The sequence below is a fragment of the Protopterus annectens genome, chromosome 5.part0 (assembly GCF_019279795.1).
Source record: "Protopterus annectens isolate FY-2018-M chromosome 5.part0, PAN1.0, whole genome shotgun sequence".
NCBI classification, from domain to species: domain Eukaryota; kingdom Metazoa; phylum Chordata; order Ceratodontiformes; family Protopteridae; genus Protopterus; species Protopterus annectens.
In genome coordinates this window covers 1174790620-1174811333 of record NC_056735.1, presented here as the reverse complement: position 1 = coordinate 1174811333, position 20714 = coordinate 1174790620, and the positions used below count along the sequence as shown (strand labels likewise).

Below are 20714 nucleotides of genomic sequence, written 5' to 3'. Positions count from 1 at the left end.
ACCTACATATCAGTTTATGACTTCTTACCCTTCCATACTAACATCCCACTGCCTGACCTTTTGCAGTCTGTCTGTGTAGGTCTGGGGGGAGGTTCCCCATAGCCGTCATTCATAGGCCTTAGTACAGCCTTTGTCTGTGTTTGTCTACACCTGTCCTGCTGGCTGAGACTGTTGTTGGGTATGTGAGCCAGCCTGACTGGCATGTGTGTGTCATATGGACACATATGTGGCTCAGCATATTTCCTGCATTGGGGTTTGTCACCATGTGTAGTACTGGCTACTATGGTAATACCAGTATTTGTTACAGATCTCATGCTGCCACTGTAGGTGTCTACTATCTGCAGGCAACCCATTCAGCCACCCGATTCCCTTGCATACTCACATCCATACCATATATACAAGTAACAACACATACTACTCCATTCGGCAATTGGTAGGAAGAGTGACTTACCTTGTGACTGTGCCTTTATTGAGGATGGTGCTGGAGGGCTGCCAATGTCGGATGTACATAGTACACTCCCTATACATGGTTGAGCACAGGAAGTGTCATGTTTGGCATCTCTTTTACTGTATGTGCGAGTCAGAGAGAGGTGTCATTCCCTGGGTCCCTACTGTGTCAGTGTATGTGCTATACGTTGCCTCTTTGCCAAGGCCAAGGCATACTGGGCATGTCTCCTTCTGCCTACTGGGGCAGGCTCAGGTTGTTCCTCCGAGTCACTCTGTCCCTGTGCAGGCCTTGGCAATGGTGGGGGCTGTGTGGCCCTGCCCAATATTGTTCTTGCTGCAGCTGTTTCCGCAGGATCATACTGTGTAGCATGGCACATACAATGACAATTTCAGTACATGTAACCGGTGAGTATTGCAAGGCTCCACCGGATGTGTCCAGGCACAGGAACTATGACATGAGCATCCTAAACACATGTTCTGTTATAATTCTGGTCTGTACATGTGGCATATTATGGAGTACTTGTTCGGGTGTGTGTGCATTTCTGATGGGTATCATCAGCCATGGCTCTAGTGCATAACCAGCATCCCCCATTAGGTGACCATTAGGGATGTCCCCATTGGCAAATTTCTGGTACAGCTGCGTCAGATGCCAGATGTGGGAGTCATGATAGCTTACAGGCTGCCAGCACACACATTCATTATAATGCCCTGGGCATCGCACATGGACTGGCAGTTGATGGAGAAGAAGCCCTTGCAGTTGATGTAGACCTACCCTGCTCACTAGGTGGTGCTTTGAAAATATGTGCGTGCAGTCTATAGCACCCACTACCTCAGGGTATTCTGCTATTTGGTGAAAGAGATGCATATTGTTGGCTAACGCCTCATGGGTGTTGGGGAAATATACGTGCTCACAGGCATGTTCTGACATAGCATCCAGGAACTGGTGGAGTACCCTGAATGCTAATGCCTGTGAGATCCCCATGATATCCCCAGTTGGGCTTTGGAAGGTACATGTGGCTAGCATTCTTAGGCCTGCACATACTTTGGTATCCACTGGGATGGGTTCCCCTCTGTTAGTTCTATGTCAGGCATGGCCTGCACAGCTCAACAATTTGCTGTAGGAGGTCCCTGTCCACCCTATAGCGCTCCACTATCTCCAGCTCATGTAGCCCTTGGTAGGTTACCCTGGGTCTGTACACTCTTCTCCGTCTCCTCACTGTTGGTTGGTCGACAGCATTCTCATCCTCACCAGCCTCAGCCTCTTCCACATGTTGATGTATGATAGCTACTGCAGCCCCTATCATTTTGTTGTTTTTGTTTGTTAAAATTTCCCCACTTGTATACACCGGTGGTGTAGAGTATTTGGGAAAAAACAGAGGGAAAGGTGTTTGCATAGTTTATAGTAGTGTTCTGGGCTGGGCTGGTCTGGTGCCTGTGTAATTGGCTGATTCTGATAACCTGACAGCTATGCTAGTTCTCCTAGATTACCTTCCTACTACTATTTTCCCTTCCCATTGCCTTCCTGTTTAAGCACAGGGGCGTGCCGCACAAACACAGTGCTCAAATGTGCACAGAGCTGCTATTTCCTGGTTTACTTTTTTTCCTTTAAAACCCAGTGCATGGAGCACACACACGCTTAGGCAATGTAAAGAGTGCTAGGCAGCCTCAGACACACACCCTTACTTAGCTCTGATAGGTTAATGGCAAACCCAAGCCAAAGGGCTCCACTCCACTTACAGTATGCCTGACACACATCCCTATGATGTCAGCTAACTGTTAGGCTTGAACCAAGCTATTCCTGCACTTACACTGTTGGGTGCTGACTAGCATTGAGGGGAAATCTGGGATTTAGTATCATTCCCCTCATTTGCATATGATTGGCTGCTAATGCATAGTTACAGGTCCCACACTGAGCCTCCCCCCTTAGCAACCACTATTCACTGGCCATGTTGTCTTCTGCCTGCCATTAAGTATAATGCCAAAATAGTGATTTTGGTTAGAATGCTTATTTCAGGTTATTTTCTAAATTTTTGGCCCGATCCCATTTGTGCGTCGCTGCCCTATGCTTAAACAGTCGAAATCGTCTAAAAAAAATAAGTTTTTTTTTTATTTTTTGAAACGGTTTTCCATGCCAATATATTTCACCATTGGCATGCTTTACACATTATATACACCCTTTATTTGGAGGTGCCATGGCTCCGTTTTGAAGTTTGCAGAAATGTACTCGGTTACTAACCAAGTACATTTCTGCAGAGTACACTAGACCTGCACAGCCTGCTGCCAGCTTCCTGGATCGCAAATTCACCTCATTTGCATGGTTTTCACCTTCGAATGGGGTAATTTGCATACAGGAGCTGCCTCAGTGCAGGAATAGTGCAGGAGTGCTCGTGCACGTCCCTGCAGCTTATTCCTGGATCGCACGGCGGACATATTGCCTCCTAGAGCTCCTGCACTGTTCCTGCACAACGTGCAGGGCTTGCTGAATCCGGGGGAATATGTGAATACAGGAAACTGCATTTACATGGAGGTTAACATAATTGTTGCAGTCAAAAAAATGTTCCTAAAGAAAGAAAGGAAAAAAAAATATATATATATATATATATATATATATATATATATATATATATATATATATATATATATATATATATTTATATACACACACACAAAGACATATATGTATGTGTGTGTGTGTGTATATATATATATATATATATATATATATATATATATATCTCATTATATATATATATGTTTGCTATCATTAAATCAAAAACCAGTTTCCATGCATGTTGCCAAACCATAATGTCAAAAATGCGGTTTATGCATATGTAAAATACCGCTCCGAAATGACAAAATTTATTTTGATGTAGATGTCGAACCTTGAGCAGAACTCTCTGTTTTGTATTGCCTTACATTTCCTGTTGTAACTTTAACTGTCTTTTACATAATAAAAAATAATAATATCACGTTTGGATGAATTTCCAATCCCCACTGTACCACGATCTCCATACAGTTTGTCAGACATTCTTATGCGAATGCACTACTACATTTACATAAGTGTGTTCAACTACCCCATACACTTGACATTGTGCAAACAACAATCTGATTTTCGGCACCATACATGCTGACAGCTTGTCGTTAGCGCAATTGATAGTAAACCATATATATATATATATATATATATATATATATATATATATATGTGTGTGTGTGTGTGTGTGTGTGTGTGTGTGTGTGTGTGCATATTTACACATATATATATATATATATATATATATATATATATATACGCGTCCCTATCAGATTATCGAAGTTTCAAAACTTTGAGCATCATATGGCTGAGGCCATATAATCAAAGTTTTGATCCTTGGAAAATAAAAATAAAAAAAAAATGAAAACAAAAATTTTTTTCTGCCCCCCCCCCCCACACTTCCTGCTAATTAAATATATCACACTCCAAGATCACACTGCAGTGAGGAAAATGGTAAATTTCCCTTTCCGTGCTGTACAGTGATCTCCATTCAAAACCTTCAAAGATTCAAAACTTCGATCATATATTCAAAGTTTTGAAATATATATATGCATATATGTGGGGATAGAATAAGAAAGAAAACGGGGCGAAGAAAGAGAGTTAGTGTGTAAGCTGGAGATAAAGAGAGGGGTTAAAGAGTAAACTTGAGAATAAGGGTCAATTCATTGAGAGCACAGCATATTGAAGGGAGGGAGAATGCTATTGCTGACTCATTTTCTCGTTTTAGTGGGACAGGTTCAAATAAGTGGTGCCAACAGCAGCATCAAAGCCTTGCAGGATTCCACAACACCTTGGGACCAGATGAAAAATGGATATGGGGCATGACAGAGACAGCACTGCATCCAAGTGCTTGAGTATTGTCCATTTTATAAAAACAAGGGCTGATCTAGAATAGCAAGTAAAGGCCAATATCTCTACTACAGCTACTAAGTTATGTGTTTAGTTTTAACAAAAAAAAGTTTGGTATGTCTAGGTGCAGTGCTGGTGTTCATGTGGCAGTAACTAGTTGGTACCAAAGGGTGCAAGGGTGGCAGGACACCATGCAACTGTTTGCAGTTAGGACGATGCTCCAAGGTTGGACAAGAATGGAGGGCAGGAGAGCAGATGTGAGTCAGCCCATTAGACAGACTATTCTGCATGCATCTAGGGGGTTCTGAGAGAGGTATGTAGTTCAGAGTATGAACTCTGGCTGATTCGGACAGCATACTTAATAGCATTTTGCGGCATGTTCCAGATATCTGACATAGTCCAGTGCAATAAGAATGACAATCTTCCATGGTTAATTCTCCCGGGATATGTGAGAAAGAGTAAAACAGACCAGCTAGGAAAAGGAGTATGGTAGAAGTTCGAGCCCCCAAAGGATACAGGGTAGGATATAATAGGATGGATTAAGAACTATCAGGTGATGTGTCCAAGTGGTAACGCACCATTTATGTGTCACAGAGTTTGTGCTCCTTTATATCTGTTGCAGGGATTGATTCTCACATAGGGTATAAGTGCAGGGTTTGATTCTCACATAGGGTAACTGGCTAGGCTAAAATGGCCCACAAGGGCAGTTAGCCTAGTACTGATCTATGAACCTATTACCTAGTTACCAATTCAGGGCAGTCTTGAAAAAAATCTATAGCCAGGCTGGGTCTTGACATTAGCAAGTTAACAGCTCATTCCTTCAGAATAGCATCTGCACTACATCCCCACACAAAAGAGGCATCAGAAATTAAGATAATGAACTTAGGTCAGAGATCACAAGTGTACAGAAGATATGTGAGATCATGATGACTAATCAGCGTTCGCTTTTGCAGGTATCATAAAGCAGCCGACAGAGGTGTGGATTCTAGGGGATTCTTTCATGTAGCATATGACCAGAGAATTGGGTGAATGAAGGTGGAACCTGTGTTTTAAAGAAGAGAAGAAATGCAGTTTCACTGGCTGGGAATGAAAGGAATGCAGTAGAGGCACCCACTGGGAGCTTTAACAGAGTATTCTGAGTCATTACCTGAACAAAGTTTGTTATACCTCATAAAACAGAATTTGTCAATGATTCGGAGAGATCATTGTTATACCTCATAAAATAGAATCCGTCAATGATTCGGAGAGATCATTGTTATACATCATAAAATAGAATCTGTCAATGATTCGCACAGATCAGACAGATGTGGCCAAGCATTAAGCTTGTGTGGCTGGATGTCATTCCAAGACCAGTCTGGCGAGGAGCAAATAACATCAAAGCAGTGGAAAGGGCTAGGAATTTGATGTAACAGATTCATTAGGCAACAGATAAGTGAACTAGGGAATTGGGTACTGCACCACACTAATATCAGTTTACCAGAACTGTGCAGAAGTGATGGAGTTCATTTGTCACATTCAGGGCCAGAGTTATTTATAGGAAACCTAAAAAGAATCACAAAGTTGGCAGATGTGCTTGGGGGAAAGATGGCACAGGACAAGCCATCTTCCTGTTGTGGAAAGGCAGACTTGGAAGGCTAAAATTGCAAAGGAGTGTGCTTGACCTGGGGAGGGATGCAGACTCAGACAGCTTGGCCCTTCTCTGGGTGGGCCATCGCATGGTGTAGCAGGCAGGGCGGGAGACACAGCCTGTGGTCCCACAAGTGGCAGATCCTCTTCAGCCACTGGTATCTGGCTGAATGGTGGCAGGGGACTGTCAGTGTTTGATTGTAAACCCCTTCAGCCATTGGTGTTGGATGGGCATTTACAGGGGCTGCAGTTATACGTTATGGCCCAATTAATTTGACTTACTTTCAAGTTCTGCCCTTTGTACACATCTAAATATTATTGATTGGCATTTATTGGTCTAACTGGAATTGACTTCTGATCTGGAACTGATCTGAAACATAATGCATTCTGATAGGCATAATAAATACATGGCTGCGGACATTTCTTCCAAGCAAGTGTGTGGTATTATTTGTTTAATGATGTGAATGCTTATTTTCATAAAAAGGCAATGGGAGCATGTCAAGGAATCATAGGCACAGCTGTACTGCCATGGAGAAAATAGCATACAGCAGATTGAGGAGGGGGCAGGAAGGTAGAAAATTGGTTAGGATGAGGAAAGTGAGGAGCTTTGTGTAATGGTATATGGGTAGGTAGGGGAAGAGTTTTAAAATCCACAGTTAGCCAGGCAAGATCTATTTTTCAACAGCAGAGCAGGGCAGAGCCGGACACTCACCCTCCCACCCTTCCTTGTAAAATCAGGAGGAGGCGTACATAGCACAAGTTGAAAATTGGCAAGTGCTGACAGTAAGTAGGTATTTGCAGACCCAAAAGGATGATCGTACTAGAGGTCAGAAAGGAATTTTCTTTTTTTCCCACTGGGTCTTTCAGGTTTTTGTTTTCCACAGCAAGTGGTAGTTAGGGTATGTAGGTGTTGCAACAATGAAGGAGAGAAGGACAGACTTGGAAGACTAAAATTGCAAAGAAATGTGCTTGGCCTGGGGAGGGTTGCAGGCTCAGGCAGCTTGGCCCTTTTCTGGGTGGGCCACCCCATTGTTTAGCCTGCAGGCTGGGGGCCACAGTCTGGGGTCCTGCAAGTGACAGGTCCCCTTCAGCCACTGGTATCTGGCTGAATGGTGACAGTGGACTGTCGGTCTTTTGTTGTAGATCCCTTCAGCCATTGGTGTTGTTTGAGCATTTACAGGGACTGCGGTGGTATGTTATGCCCTGATTGATTTGACTTACTTCAAGATCTGCTTTTTGCACACATCTGAATATTCTTAGCTGGCATTGATTGGTCTGATTGGCACTGACTTCTGATCTGTACTGATTTGATAAATAATTCAATCTGACTGGCATAGTAATTACATGGCTGTTGCCATTTCTTCCAAGCAAGTGTGTGGTGTGATTTGTTAAATAATGTGCATGCTTATATTTATCCAGAGGGAATGAGTTCATCATACACGTGCAAGACTAAACACTTGAAGCATCCCCTCTACCAACTCCATGCAAATTTTACAGCAGGAGACCCAAGTCTGTATATGTCTTAACACAGACCCCACTGATCTGGCATATAGCAGTTTCCTTGAGTTCTAAAATCAGTCATAGTAAACTGGGACATTTAAAAGACAAAAGGTTTGAACAATAAATCACAGAAACCGACAAAATGCTATTAAGTATGCTGTCCGAATCAGCCAGAGTTCATACTCTGAACTACATACCTCTCTCAGAAGGCAGCTAAAAAGATGAGTAATTTTAATGGCTTTGTCTGATACAGTCTGAAAGATGCAGTAAAGTTAGCAAGAAAAAGGGAAACGTCAAGACAGTTTGATGTGAGAAATGAAACAAATACACCAGTTTTGAGCTTGCTTCAGAACAAGTGTGACACTTGTTTATCATACAACTATATAAAAAAGTACAGATACCCATTTTAAAACAGAAGGCAACCTTCAAGATGGAATACTAGGTCTGTTATGACTCTAAGTTACTCATTAACAGAACTACTATACACACAGAGTTTTAGTTCAGAAACTGCACAGCACATGCAAGCAGCTGTATGCTTGTCCTTATAAGGATTAGTAAGAAACAGAAATGAAAATCCTCCCTTCCTTCATTCAGTTTCACTATCTAGCTATTTAATCATTCTGTGTTACCCCCGAGGTAGAAAATAAACAGTACTTCTTCCTCCATTCCTAAAGGATAAAAATGGCCCAAATTCTTCTCAGCAACATTATTCCTGACTTCTGGAATTCCATTAATTATACCAATAAAATCTGCCCATGAAGATGCATGAGGGACAGTGCCATCCTGAACATCTGTCATAGCCTAATTATTAGTTCCAAACACATGCATCACACTGTCTCGAGCACTGAGGTTCACAGCTTCAAGTTAAGTATGAGGTATAAAATGTTCCTGCCTGCAATACCATACCACTCAGTTTCAAGTTCTGTATCCTGCTGCAAAAGATTTTCTTTTAGTTGTGACAATTTTTTTACGGTTCTTCCAATACAGAAGCCTGTTAATTACAGTCACTAATCTCCCATGTTAAGATCGCTTTTAAAAATAACTTTTTCTTAAAGTTTCTCATTGATTTAATCTGCACCCGGTCATGAGATTAATATACTTCTGGGTTTCTGATATGTAAATTGTACCAGTGAAGACAACACTGACAAACTGTGCAGATAAAAATTCTTAGATTTTAAAATGCTGATGAGCATGTCTTTATCCACATTTTACTGAGGAAAAAAATGACAGCTGGAAACAGGATGGGAGCAACAAGACAGACAAATGCAAGTAGGGAGTAATCTGCATATATATATATATATATATATATATATATATAGAGAGAGAGAGAGAGAGAGAGAGAGTAGGTCCTAATGGGCATACGTCTGCTGCCAATTCGTAGATGGACATCCTGACCTGCATTTCCTTTTCCATTATTTGCAAAAGTGTTCCAGCAAATGTCTCATTAGAACAAATCATCAACAACCACAAATTAATAAAAGCACATGAAAAACTTCAAATAGCCTTTTAGTGCTTGGCTTTAATGGCATGTGGTTACACAGATAATATAGACAGATTATAAACAAACAATGCTGACAATAAGTACATTGTACATTGTACATTGAAAGACACCTTGTACTAACTTGGCATACCTACCAGATCTGCTTTAATTTTTATTTGAATCTCATTTGTTTATTTCAAGTCAGCCTTAAGACAAAGCTTTGCTGACATTCTTCCCCCCATTCTGCCACATTGTGGAACAGTTTGTCTAGATTGTTTATCCATATCCTAGTTACTATTAAAAAAAATTGAATGAGTCATTGGGTTAGTCCATAGACTTTTAACAGTTATGACCAAGGCCAAGGGTAGTGGGTTTCTTGAAGGTGGGAGGAAACCAGACTACAAAAAGAAAACTCATGTAACTACAGGGATAACATGCAAAATTTAATACAGATAGTGATCAGAAGTGATGATTGATGTCCAGACCTTGGAGCTGTGAGGCAGGGATTCTACTACTGCACCACCATGTTGCCTAGTTTTTTATTTAACAGTTGTTAATTGGATGGCCTACAGATCCTTTTCAACCTCAACCTAGATCATAAAAGCAAATGCAGTATTTACAAACACACGTGTGCGCACGCACACATACAATTTAGTGTGGTCAGTTGATTGTCATGTTTTGCAAACACAGTGACAGCATGCAAACTCAGCATAGAGAGTGGCCAGAAGTGAGGACTGAATCCAGAACCTGGAGCTCTGAGGCAGAGATATTGGTATTAAGCCATTGTGCTGCCCACATCACTCATTTTGTGCTAGATAGCATTAATCTAGCCTAGCACCCTGTCTTGTAAGGGTCCTTGAGATTTATACCACTTCACTGTTAACTCAGACATGATTACAGTGAGTGCTGATACATGTACAGCTGGGTTTTCTTTACTCTTTATGGAATTGATGGTTTTGTCATGTCCCTTCTTCCATTACCATTTTTCATAGTTACACCTTCAGTTAACCATGGACAGGTTTACTTCTCTTCACCTCATTTATTAATCTTTGGTCACTAAATCAAGACTGATACAGTAAACTTCCAAAAAGAACACATCATCACATATCATCAGATACCAAGGTAGAAAGAAGGCCAAGTTGAAAGCATTAACAAATGATAGAGAAATCCAGTATCAATCAGATAGCCAAGACATGAGATAATGATTAAAAGGAAAGAGTGTGATAATCCCTGATAGATGGTATTTAGGAAAGAAAGAATAAGAAAGAACGGGTCAGATGTGGTGCAGCATACGTCTCAAATGTACTGTATTATGAGGAATGTTATCCTCATTTTTAGGGTTAAAAATTGTATGTTCCATGCTGTGGTAACTTTTTTTATTATGAAGAAGCAATTGTTAGCTATGCTGTAAGCTTCCAAGTTAAAGTTGACAGCATTTATTGGGTGTCCCACACTTTGCCCATTTATTTCACATTGTGAAAGACTGTGCTGTACATTTTGGAGATGGAAGGTTAAGAGCTATGTGGCAGAGTAAGCTGCAGTAAAGGATTACAGTGTGAGGCTGAAGAAGAGGAAAACAGATGACAGTCAAACTAGGCAAACAGAAGGTGAGTCAGCTAAAGGAGTATGGGGAGAGGAGGGGACAAACTGCCTTCTGGTAAAGTTGTTAGAGGCAAAAGGAAAGATTTGGTATATGATCCCCTTCTACAGAATGCAAATTGCAAGAACAAGATTAGGAGATAGACAAAAAAGATGTAGTTATGAATGAGGATCTCTTTCTCAGTCAGACTAAACCATTCCTCCATCTAAGATAAATAGATAAAATAGACTGATTGAGATGCTCAATGTATATGTTTTGAAGAAAATATAACACCTGGACCTGAGACCTGAGACAGCATCTGCTAGAAGAGTCTACCTGTTCTTGTTTTAGAGATACTGGTTAGCCTGCTATAATCCACTAGCATATTTTCTGTAATTTTACTCTGTCAATATCTTTTTCACAAGTGCTTCTTATAAGCATGCCTGTTTTTAGTCATGTGCAATATGTTTTTGTATTTCTGTATAACTGTCTGTTTAGTGCTCTTTTGAGTCCAGTTTGTGATGGAAATGGGTTAACTGACCAGCCTGTCCATCTGGTTAACAAACTGAAAATATAGAGACAAATAAAATCCATGGGATGTATTTGTATTTGTTTCTGTACCTCCTCTACCCCATAGCAAGTGCTAAGTAAATAGACACAGAAGAGCTGGATAAAAGCATGCAGCTTCTTCACTAGCATGGCAGAGAACTGCCCAAAGAAAAAGGTCACACCACATGTAGTACATATCTCTTTAACTGGGTACTTAAAATGTTCTTATTCCGATATGTATTGAATGCCCACATCCACTTTCTGGCTGCTGTCCTGTCTACCAACTCAAAGAACTTACTGAATTTGTTTTCACAAAGTTCTTGCTGTGAATTCAAGCTGCTCTGAGACATCTGCTCCACTGGCATTCAGATATTCCAAAAGTCATTCCATCACTTCCTTACAAATTAGACTGAACTTTCATGGCAGTGCTTTTCAGTCTGTCTCTCCTTTCCTTCATGTCTTGAGAAGTGAAACCACATCTGCTTTTTTCCTGAATATTACCCTCCTGCTATGATCTGTATAAAAAGATTAGTTATTGGTGTTACCGGCTCACCCTTAAGTTTTTTAATGAATTCCATCAGACCCCACCACATTTTAGAATTCTTTCAAAATCATTTATTCTGCAAAATCCATGAGGCCTGCCACAGTATCCTGGACACTTGTGCAGGCAGATGCTGGTAAATTCTTCATCTCTTTCTCCATGAACATTTTCCATTTCTTAACTAAGTTAAGTGTGTAAGTATTAACTTAGAAACTCTACTTTTGCAAGCATCATTTCCTGAATAAAACATCCATTTTAGGTAGCTTAGCCATCAACATTTTTTTTTATTCCTCTGTCTGTAAATGCTGTTGTTGTGTCTTTCGTCTTTTCCCTGTTAGGGGTCGCCACAGCGGAACTCCGGTCCGCTAATGATTGGCAGTAGATTTTTTACGTGCCAAGTTGCCGGCCCTGATGCACAACCTTCAACAAAGGTATGCCCCATTCAAGCATGTCTCCACACAGAAGACGCTCTAGCTGGGAATAGAACAGGAGGCGACAACGCTACCGCAGCACCACCACCGCAGTACTAAAAGGTTTATTTACTTTCTTGACTTGAATTGGTGAATTCTTCCTCAGTTTTTGCTATGCTTTTTAACATGTTTAATGTATCTTTCTGCTTTAATTAACATTTTTCTTTATCTTGCTTCAACTATGGTTCCTTAGGTTTCCCTAAACCATACACGTTTTTCCCAGTCACTTCATACATTTTAGTTAACTGCTATCTGCAACTGATCCTAGACAGAACATTTGTAACATATTAGGGAAGGGTTGGCCAGACTAAAAGTGGCAGGGCTAACTATTTGTACTAACTAGTCTCAGGTTAGTATAACAGAGATGTCTTATTTGGGTCACAGACTGGGTGGGAAAAAGATTTGGCAAGAGTCTACCAAGGTTGAGGCTACTGAAGCATGACCCACCCCTACTACCAAGAAACAGGTATGGGCATTTTTAGGAAGACCAGAGTACTATAGGAAATGTGTTCCTCAATGTAGTATGAAAGCTCCTCCCCTTACAGACCTTACCAGAAAAATAGACCAGATAAGGCTGTCTACACACCAGACAGTGAGCAGGCATTTCAAAAGCACAAGAAAGCCATTATTGGACCCCGCCCCCTCATATTAGTCAGTCCTGATTGTAGTCGAGAAATCATTGTACAGGTAGATGCTTCTAACTATGAGGTGGGGGCTGTACTTAGCCAGGTTTCCTCAGAGGGAGAAAAACACCCTTTTGTGTACATGAACTGCAGACTTCAACCCAGAGAGGAATCTTATGTAGCCACAGAGAAGGGGTGCATGGATATAGTCTGTGCTTTGCATAAATTGCAGTCCTACTTGTATAGCAGAAAGTTCATTGTGGTTACAGACTGTAACCCATTAAAATGTCTGAAAATGGCTACATAGATCATTCGGACAGAATGGAAAGCTTCTTACATGGAGTTTACCTTTGCAGCCTTACAACATGACTATCCAACATCACAGTGGTAGCACTAATAGTAATGCAGATGGTTTATCTAGAAAAGGTATGGAGTGATGTGCCAAAAGACTGCATCCTTCTCTCAAGCTTCATGAGGGATACCTCCAGAAAACTCAATTGAGGTTTTAAGGGAGGGTAATTGTGAAGCCAGGCTAAAAGAAAAGCAATTGTGAAGCCAGATGTAATGCCAGGTTAATGAAACAGTTAAAATGTAAAACTTACTGACTCATATATCACCCAGACACCAGGGTAGATTCACAGAAATCAGACATGGATGTGAATCCACAAACTTTGCAGCTGCTATGACAAATAAAATAACCAATGTAACTAACTTCTTTTTCTAGAAAGAGAATGATGATGCCATGGGCACTGGGGGCAAGGGTCAAAAACATGATATAAAACTGTATGCTATTAATAAAAGATACTGAAAGATGTTGATGATGTCTTGATGGTGTGGTACCATGTGTGTGTATGATTTATTAATTTATCAAGGGTCAGTATTTCTATAGTAAACTATATCCAGGGAACTTAGACAATTTGGAACTTAGGCTTTTCTTTATGCATCCTGTTTATTTTGTTGCCTTTTATTTGATTTCACTGTGTGTACCAACCTATGCATATTTTATTCTGTGTTTATACTATCTTAGTTATTATTTAAGTAAAGTTAATTTACTTACATTTGATCACCTGTAATTGGCATTTATTTATTATATTTATGCACTATTTATCTAAGAAGAGGAAAATCATTAATTACACTGTTAGTTGGCAATATGTACAGCACACATATCTCATTAGACTGCTTAAGGCCAAATACCAGTAAAAGAAATACTAACTATTATATTTCATATTTGAAAAACAAAAATAAACATACAAATAAAATAACAAAAGGTAACTCCTCTGTTTTTAGTGCATTTGTCTTTAGTAACACTCACTTCTTCTTCTGAAAGTACTAAAAAAACAGTACAGTATACCTTTGGATATGTTATTTTGTTTCTGGTATTTGAGTGTTTTATACATTGTTGGAGCAATTTCGGTTTATTTGTATTTCATATCTGATTTAATTTAATGGCAGCAGGTAACTGGGAGTCTGTGACTTTGCTAGGGTGGTACTAGTAATTCTGTGCCAGAAAAAGGCTGTGGGGAATTGGAGTATACTAGCAGTTTGTCTTTGGAGTTTTGTGTGAGTGAGTGTGTGTGTGTGTGTGTGTGTGTGTGTGTGTGTGTGTGTGTGTGTGTGTGTGTGTGTGTGTGTGTGTGTGTGCTCGTGCCTGTGTATGTGTGTGTGTGTGTGTGTGTGTGTGTGTGTGTGTGTGTGCGTGTGTGTGCGTGCATATGTGTGCATGTGTGTGTGTGCGTGTGTGCATCTGTACGTGATCACATGCTTACACATCTGAGTGTGTGAAAATAATACTTTGTCTAAAAGACAGCTACCATGGATTAAAGGACACTGAAATGCATCAATTCACATTGAGACCAGTGAGTTAGGGGCCTAACAGAGTGCTTCGCTGAAAGACTCGGATCTGTAAGGGACCTATGTGCAGTCCGGTACTGGTGTGGAGGTTAGAAGCAAACATCCCAGACAACAGTGAATTATCCAGTGACTTATCCATATGCTCCAGGGACCAGGTTGTACTTTGCAAACTGCTTATTGAAACAGATGTGTATGAGCATTCTTGCTATTACTTCACCTTTGGCTGGCAGTAATGAGCTTCAAGCCCCTTCAGCGCCAGCCATCCTGATGTCAGTGGGTAACGTTCTGCCAACTGGGTGCCACACTGGTGGCAGTGATGCATTCATAGCATCACGTCTAGGTGCAATGGTGCTAGCTCCCTGCAACATTTGGTGGCATTTTTGTCAGGCTGTCATCACATTTTACTTGCAAAATCACTGGTTATGTTAACAGGGTCACCTCCCAGTTTATGGTTATTCAAAACATCATATAAATCTGTCTTTTCTGTGTGTAGGGGAGTGATATCAGGAACGCTTTAAAATGTTTATGGCTTAAATATATTTTATTAGATGTATTCAAAATGAAAACGAGCCTCTTCTTTCAGAGCTGACTTCTACACATCTATCTTCTTTCTACAATTTTATTCTTAATGTTTTCCTGATTTTATCTCAATACGGTAGTAGTAGAAAGTTTTTAACACGCATATACATCATTTTTCTGTTTTCCAGTAACACAGAGCGAATAACCAACAAACAAATAAGTGACTGCATATTTCACTTTACAGTCAGAGAAAAGTATATTATTGTGTCAGAGTAAAACAAATCTAGCAATAAAAATAAGATGTTTTTAGTGCAAATCAGTTCACACAGGGAAGGGCATTTAGCAGGAAATGCAGCAATTTTAAAAAGGTGGCCCTGTCAATTGTTTTAAAAGACTGAAAAATGTTAATGTTGAAATTCCAATACACATAACTAGGTTAAAATTAAAACTGCAAAATACTACTTGTTTTTTATCATTCAGTAGGCCACTGCAAGTGCACCACATTTTAGAAATATGGCTACCTGCAGTAACACAGGAAGTATATGTAACCCATGTTTTACCTGGAGTGTCGTAGGCTATCCTTCTTATTTTTAGCATTGCAGAGGGTACACTCACAGCCCACGGCATGAGGTCGAGGTAGGGAGATATCCTGTTTCAGCAGCATAGTGAGGATCTCATAGTTGTTACGATGGGCTGCTAGGATCACAGGAGCAACATCCATTGTTGTGGAGTACTCTGGGTTTTGAATGCGCTGCATTAGTTTCTAAATAATTAAAATAAATTTAAGCAAAAAATAAATAAATAAAATGAAACAAAACAATAAAGTACACAAAAATAAATGGAATTTATGGCAATACATACATACAGGATAATGTTTAGTGAGTTTTAAGAAAATTCAGGAAATGAACAATCTAGTTAATGCATGATAAACATACAGCATGAAAACTGTTAACTGTGGTTATTTCCCATTTTATTAATGCACATGTAACTTTGTCACTGTCAAAAATGGGATTTAATAAAGATGTTAAGTAAAAATGTCTACCTGCTGTCTAAAGTCTGACAGCACATGATGTATTAAAACTTGATTCCTATTATTTCTAGGCCTTCGTATTTCTCATTCTCATACTATAATTCTTGTTTTTATCAGAGCAGATCGGGCATTACTTTACTTCAAGTTATCATTATCATTAACCCCCATCAACTGTCACCATCTCTCTAAACTCAATACCACTCTCTTACCTTCTTTAACCATTACATCTGAGTGACATAGGTCTTCTCTCATACAATCCGTCTATCTCTTTTCTGGATGTCCTTGTTTACTCTCAACCAAATTGCCTTCTGCTTTATGCTGCATGTGCCTGAAACAACATAATCAGTTCTCTTTAGACATTCTTTGCAACTGGAGCTACTTTGGCTTCTGTGCTAATGCCCTAATTTCTTTGTATTTTCCAGAGGGTGCATTCTACCACCTGTCTTAAGCACTTCATCTCAATCACCTCAAATTTCCTTCACTGCCTTCATCGCCCAGGTTTTTGTACCATATAACAGTAGTGGTACCATCACTGTTTTGTACACCTTACTTTTCAATTTCTTTCATATGGGTAAGAGAGCTGATTCTCAAACTGAGATTTCCAGAAAACATCCAAAAGTCTTATTTGACTCCTTCTCACAGGATTATTTTCTTTAGGTGTCTCCTAAATACCTCAGTTCAAAGAGCTTTCTTCCACAGGAAAAAGGACTCTGTAGCTAGAAGTATTCCTGAGATTTTCCACTCGGTCTAAGTCTTCAGTATGGGAATTTCTTAGGATTCTAAGATTCATGGGATCCATGATTCTTATTATTCCTCTAGTCAGACTGCACATGAGAAAAATTCAATAGTACCTACAATTTGTATAGTTCCAACATCAACATCCTCTGCCGATCTAGATCCCAGCTTTTGGATTTGTAAAAAGAGAACCGCTTTGATGCAGATACCAGTTTTAACTGAATCCAGGTCTCCCATGTTGCCTTCCAGTTTCAGCACTGTCTGTAATTATAGATGCCTTAGACTTTGCTTGGGGAGCAAAGCCTATGGGAGTAAAAAGTGCAGAGCCTTTGGAACAAATTAACCATGGGAGCTGGGATATAGCAATCCAGCACCATCTCACTCTACAGGCATTTTACATGCTCTCAGGGTAGACTATTGTGGCAGACAAGCTTAGCAGGTTAAGAACAGACCATTATTAATGAAAATTAAATCAAGGAGTCTTCCAGGATTTGATCCAACTGTTGGGAACACCTCATATAAATCTGTTGTCCTCCATTCACAACAAACAACTAGATAAATTATTCTCCAGGATTGCTTGCAAACAGGCCTGGGAAATAATGATTTTTTATTTCCTTGGACATGGATGTTCTGTATGGCTTTCTACCCTTTCTACTAATATCCAGGGTCTTTTTGAAGATTCAGAAGAACTCTCCCAGGGTCATTGTGGTGACTTCATTCTGGCCTGGGCAGTAGTGGTTTCCCTTTCTTGACAACAGCAATTACTACAAGCTTCCTCACATACTGAAGCTACTCATCAGGAGCTGTTTGAGACACCCAACTTGAAACAACTTCAGTTAACTGCCTGGATAATAGAGTTTTAATACCTTTTAGACACCTATTATCTGTGTAGATGAGCATGTATTAATGGAAGCAAAGACACCTATTACAACTAAATTATATATTAATAAATGTTAACATTTTTAGCTGGTGCCAAAATAAGAACCAGGACCATTTCAAGGCTAGTATTTCTCTGGTTGTACAATATTGTGCGAGTTATTATCTTCTGACCTTCCTTACTCTTTACCAAACTTTATTTGTCAGCCATTTCAGCATGTCTGCCCACAGATCCTCATCTTGGAATGCATTCCCATGTATATACATACATAGACACATAATTATATACAAATATATACATATATATATATATATATATATATATATATATATATATATATATATAGATGGATGGATATATAGATATAGATAGCTATATAGATACATATGTATATGCATGTCCCCCTAGCAAACAGGTAACTCCTCATTGATATTTTAACTTCATGTTGAAAAAAATTTAATTTTGTTCCAGTTGAATCAGATCATCAGGCTAATCTAAGGTAAATAACATGGAAAACAGTTTTGTTGATTGCTATAACTTCTGAGAGAACAGTGATCAGCAAGACCTCATGGTGGAGCAGCCTTATCTCATTTTCCACAAATACATTGTTTCCTTGAGAGCAATTCTTATTTTATGCCTCATGTTGTATCCAGATTTACTTTGCGTAAATCTATCTCTCTCCCTGCCTTTTTTTCATAATCTAAAAATGAGGAGGATAGGATTCTTCTTAAGCTGAATGCCCACAGACAAATCAAATATTATCTTGACCTACTAAAACCTTCAGTAACACTGATCAGTTATTAATGTCTTATGAAAGTAACAAAAAAAGGCAACTTGTGTCAAACAGACCATCACCAAAGCATTGTCACATGCTATATCCTTTTGTTATACCCACCACAGTAAATCAATTCCAGGCAGGGTCAAGGCACATCCTACCATGGCCTTGGCTTCATTAGTGCCTTTTGGAAAAGGAGTGGATTCTAGAAGCAATCTACAGGCAGTAACTTGGTCCTCTGTGCATACTTACACAAAGCACTACAAGCTGGATTCCTTTTCCAGGTCTATTACAGGCTCTGCTGGGACCATTCTCTAGGGGCTCCTGGCTATAGCAATCTACCTATAGACCTAAGGCTACTGCAGCAGTGATCACATGATGAGCATAGTGTAGCTGTGTTAGTAAACTTGCCATTAAATTAGATGCTCAAATGATCACAGTTGCAGTAGCTGCTCCCACCATCCACCCCCCCCCCCTACTCTTCTATATTTTTGTTGCCAGGGTGTTTACGCTGACTTTTGGTTCACCTAGCATTATTTGCTTTCAGATCTCTAACATCCATCTTTCATTTGAAAGCTCTGAAGGACTTGGTGCACAAATGCGTTGATTTTCTACAGACCTGCTCAAGCTGCCAATGGTCTGGATGCATGGAAGTTGTCTTTAAGCCCTGGAGGTAGATGGCCGTTAGGGCCTGTGCAGGATATAACCTGTTTAGCTAAGACAACCAAAGCAGTAATCATTCAAACATCAGCTACTATGGGATACAGCAATTCACAACTGCACTTTCTCCTGACCAGAACTTTTAGTATGTACAGAAAAGGACTAAAAACAGCAGATGTCAATAAAAATACAAATAATCAAAAAAATAAAAACATGAAGAATGCAAACCAAGGATTCTTCCTTTCGCGTATTAAGATCAATCCTATGGCATAGGTTGGTCAGGTGAACTTTCTCAGAAAAAAAAAACAAACTTTGAAATATTTCCTTTTCCACTCAAATAAAAATGCAAATATCCTTCTAATTCCTATAACTCTCCAAGAGACGCTAGTTTGTTTACTCTTCTAAGCAGAAGCACAGTAAACATTGTTTCATTGAAATTAACATAAAAATATCGAATAAGTAATGCATATGGATTGTGGCTTCTATGAAAAAGATTAAAAGACACAAATCTTATGATGCTCCTGGTCTTTACTTGACACATACTGCACGAGGAACGCACATTTCTTTTAGTTTTCCTTATACTGCCTACTTGTTTAATTGCAGTGTGTTTTTCATTGTAACATGTTACTTGCAGTCATTCCCCTTGTAAAATAAAAGTTCTAGTTAGGAAAGAAAGCAAAATTGTGTTCTTGGGTGAGTGGGTCAAAGAAATTAGAAGAGGTTAATACCTGTGAAATGATAAGGGAGCTAGCATTGTTATGTAAGATGAAAAGAAAGCATTTCAAGATTTTTCTGAAAAAGCTTACCTGAATAACTTCTGTCATGTAACAGAATGCTGTATGACAAGCATAAATTTATTAGATCGTATTCATTATACTGCTTTAGCATTGATTACATTTATGAAATGTGTTACTCCATGTCCTTTCACATTGTATAATAAATGTTCTCAATAGCGTCATTAAAAACTGGAAAACAAATGTAACAACTGTTTCCCTCACTCCTGCCTCTGCAGCACTGCTGAATTGAGTCTTTCCTAACTTTCTTTTTTAGACCCCAGCTTTGCCTAAAGTTTTCTAAAGGCTTCAAATCATCTGTGGGTTAAGATGCCTGCTTGTCCTACCTAAATACGGCTCTCGGGTGTGACTTATACATCTTAGAGGGCCCTATCTTGCCACTTAGATATATGAGTATTATTCTAGTTATTATTATAATAGTTATTATTACTCCACCAGTATGCCTACAGGTCCTGATGCACATTTAGTAATATTTTAGCCATAGTATACAAGCTATTAGCTGTTGAGGACATTTCAGTTTAAAACTATGATTCTTAACTGCACAAACCTTCATGTCAAAATTAGAATGGTGGTGCTTTTCATCTGGGATGATGCAGGCAGCATCATGAGCATCTATCATATCTGCATCTCCAGCTACAATGAAATGTATAATGATATTTTCTCCTAGACTGCCATAGCTTGTGAATATGTACTCTTCATAGTCTGTCGGACTCTCACTCCGTTTATCTGCTCCTCATTGCCTACATCTCCCCTCTCCCCTCCCAAAGAGTATGAA

The 20714-nt window shown here is 39.5% G+C and overlaps 1 protein-coding gene across 1 annotated transcript in view; it reads right to left on the bottom strand.

The window, feature by feature from the left end:
- The window catches only part of TRPC1 (transient receptor potential cation channel subfamily C member 1), a 983394-nt gene that overhangs the window by 686606 nt on the left and 276074 nt on the right, over positions 1-20714 (bottom strand). The window contains exon 4 of the mRNA XM_044071022.1: positions 15629-15831. Coding sequence (XP_043926957.1) covers positions 15629-15831 — 203 coding nt within the window. The remainder of the gene's footprint in view (positions 1-15628; positions 15832-20714) is intronic.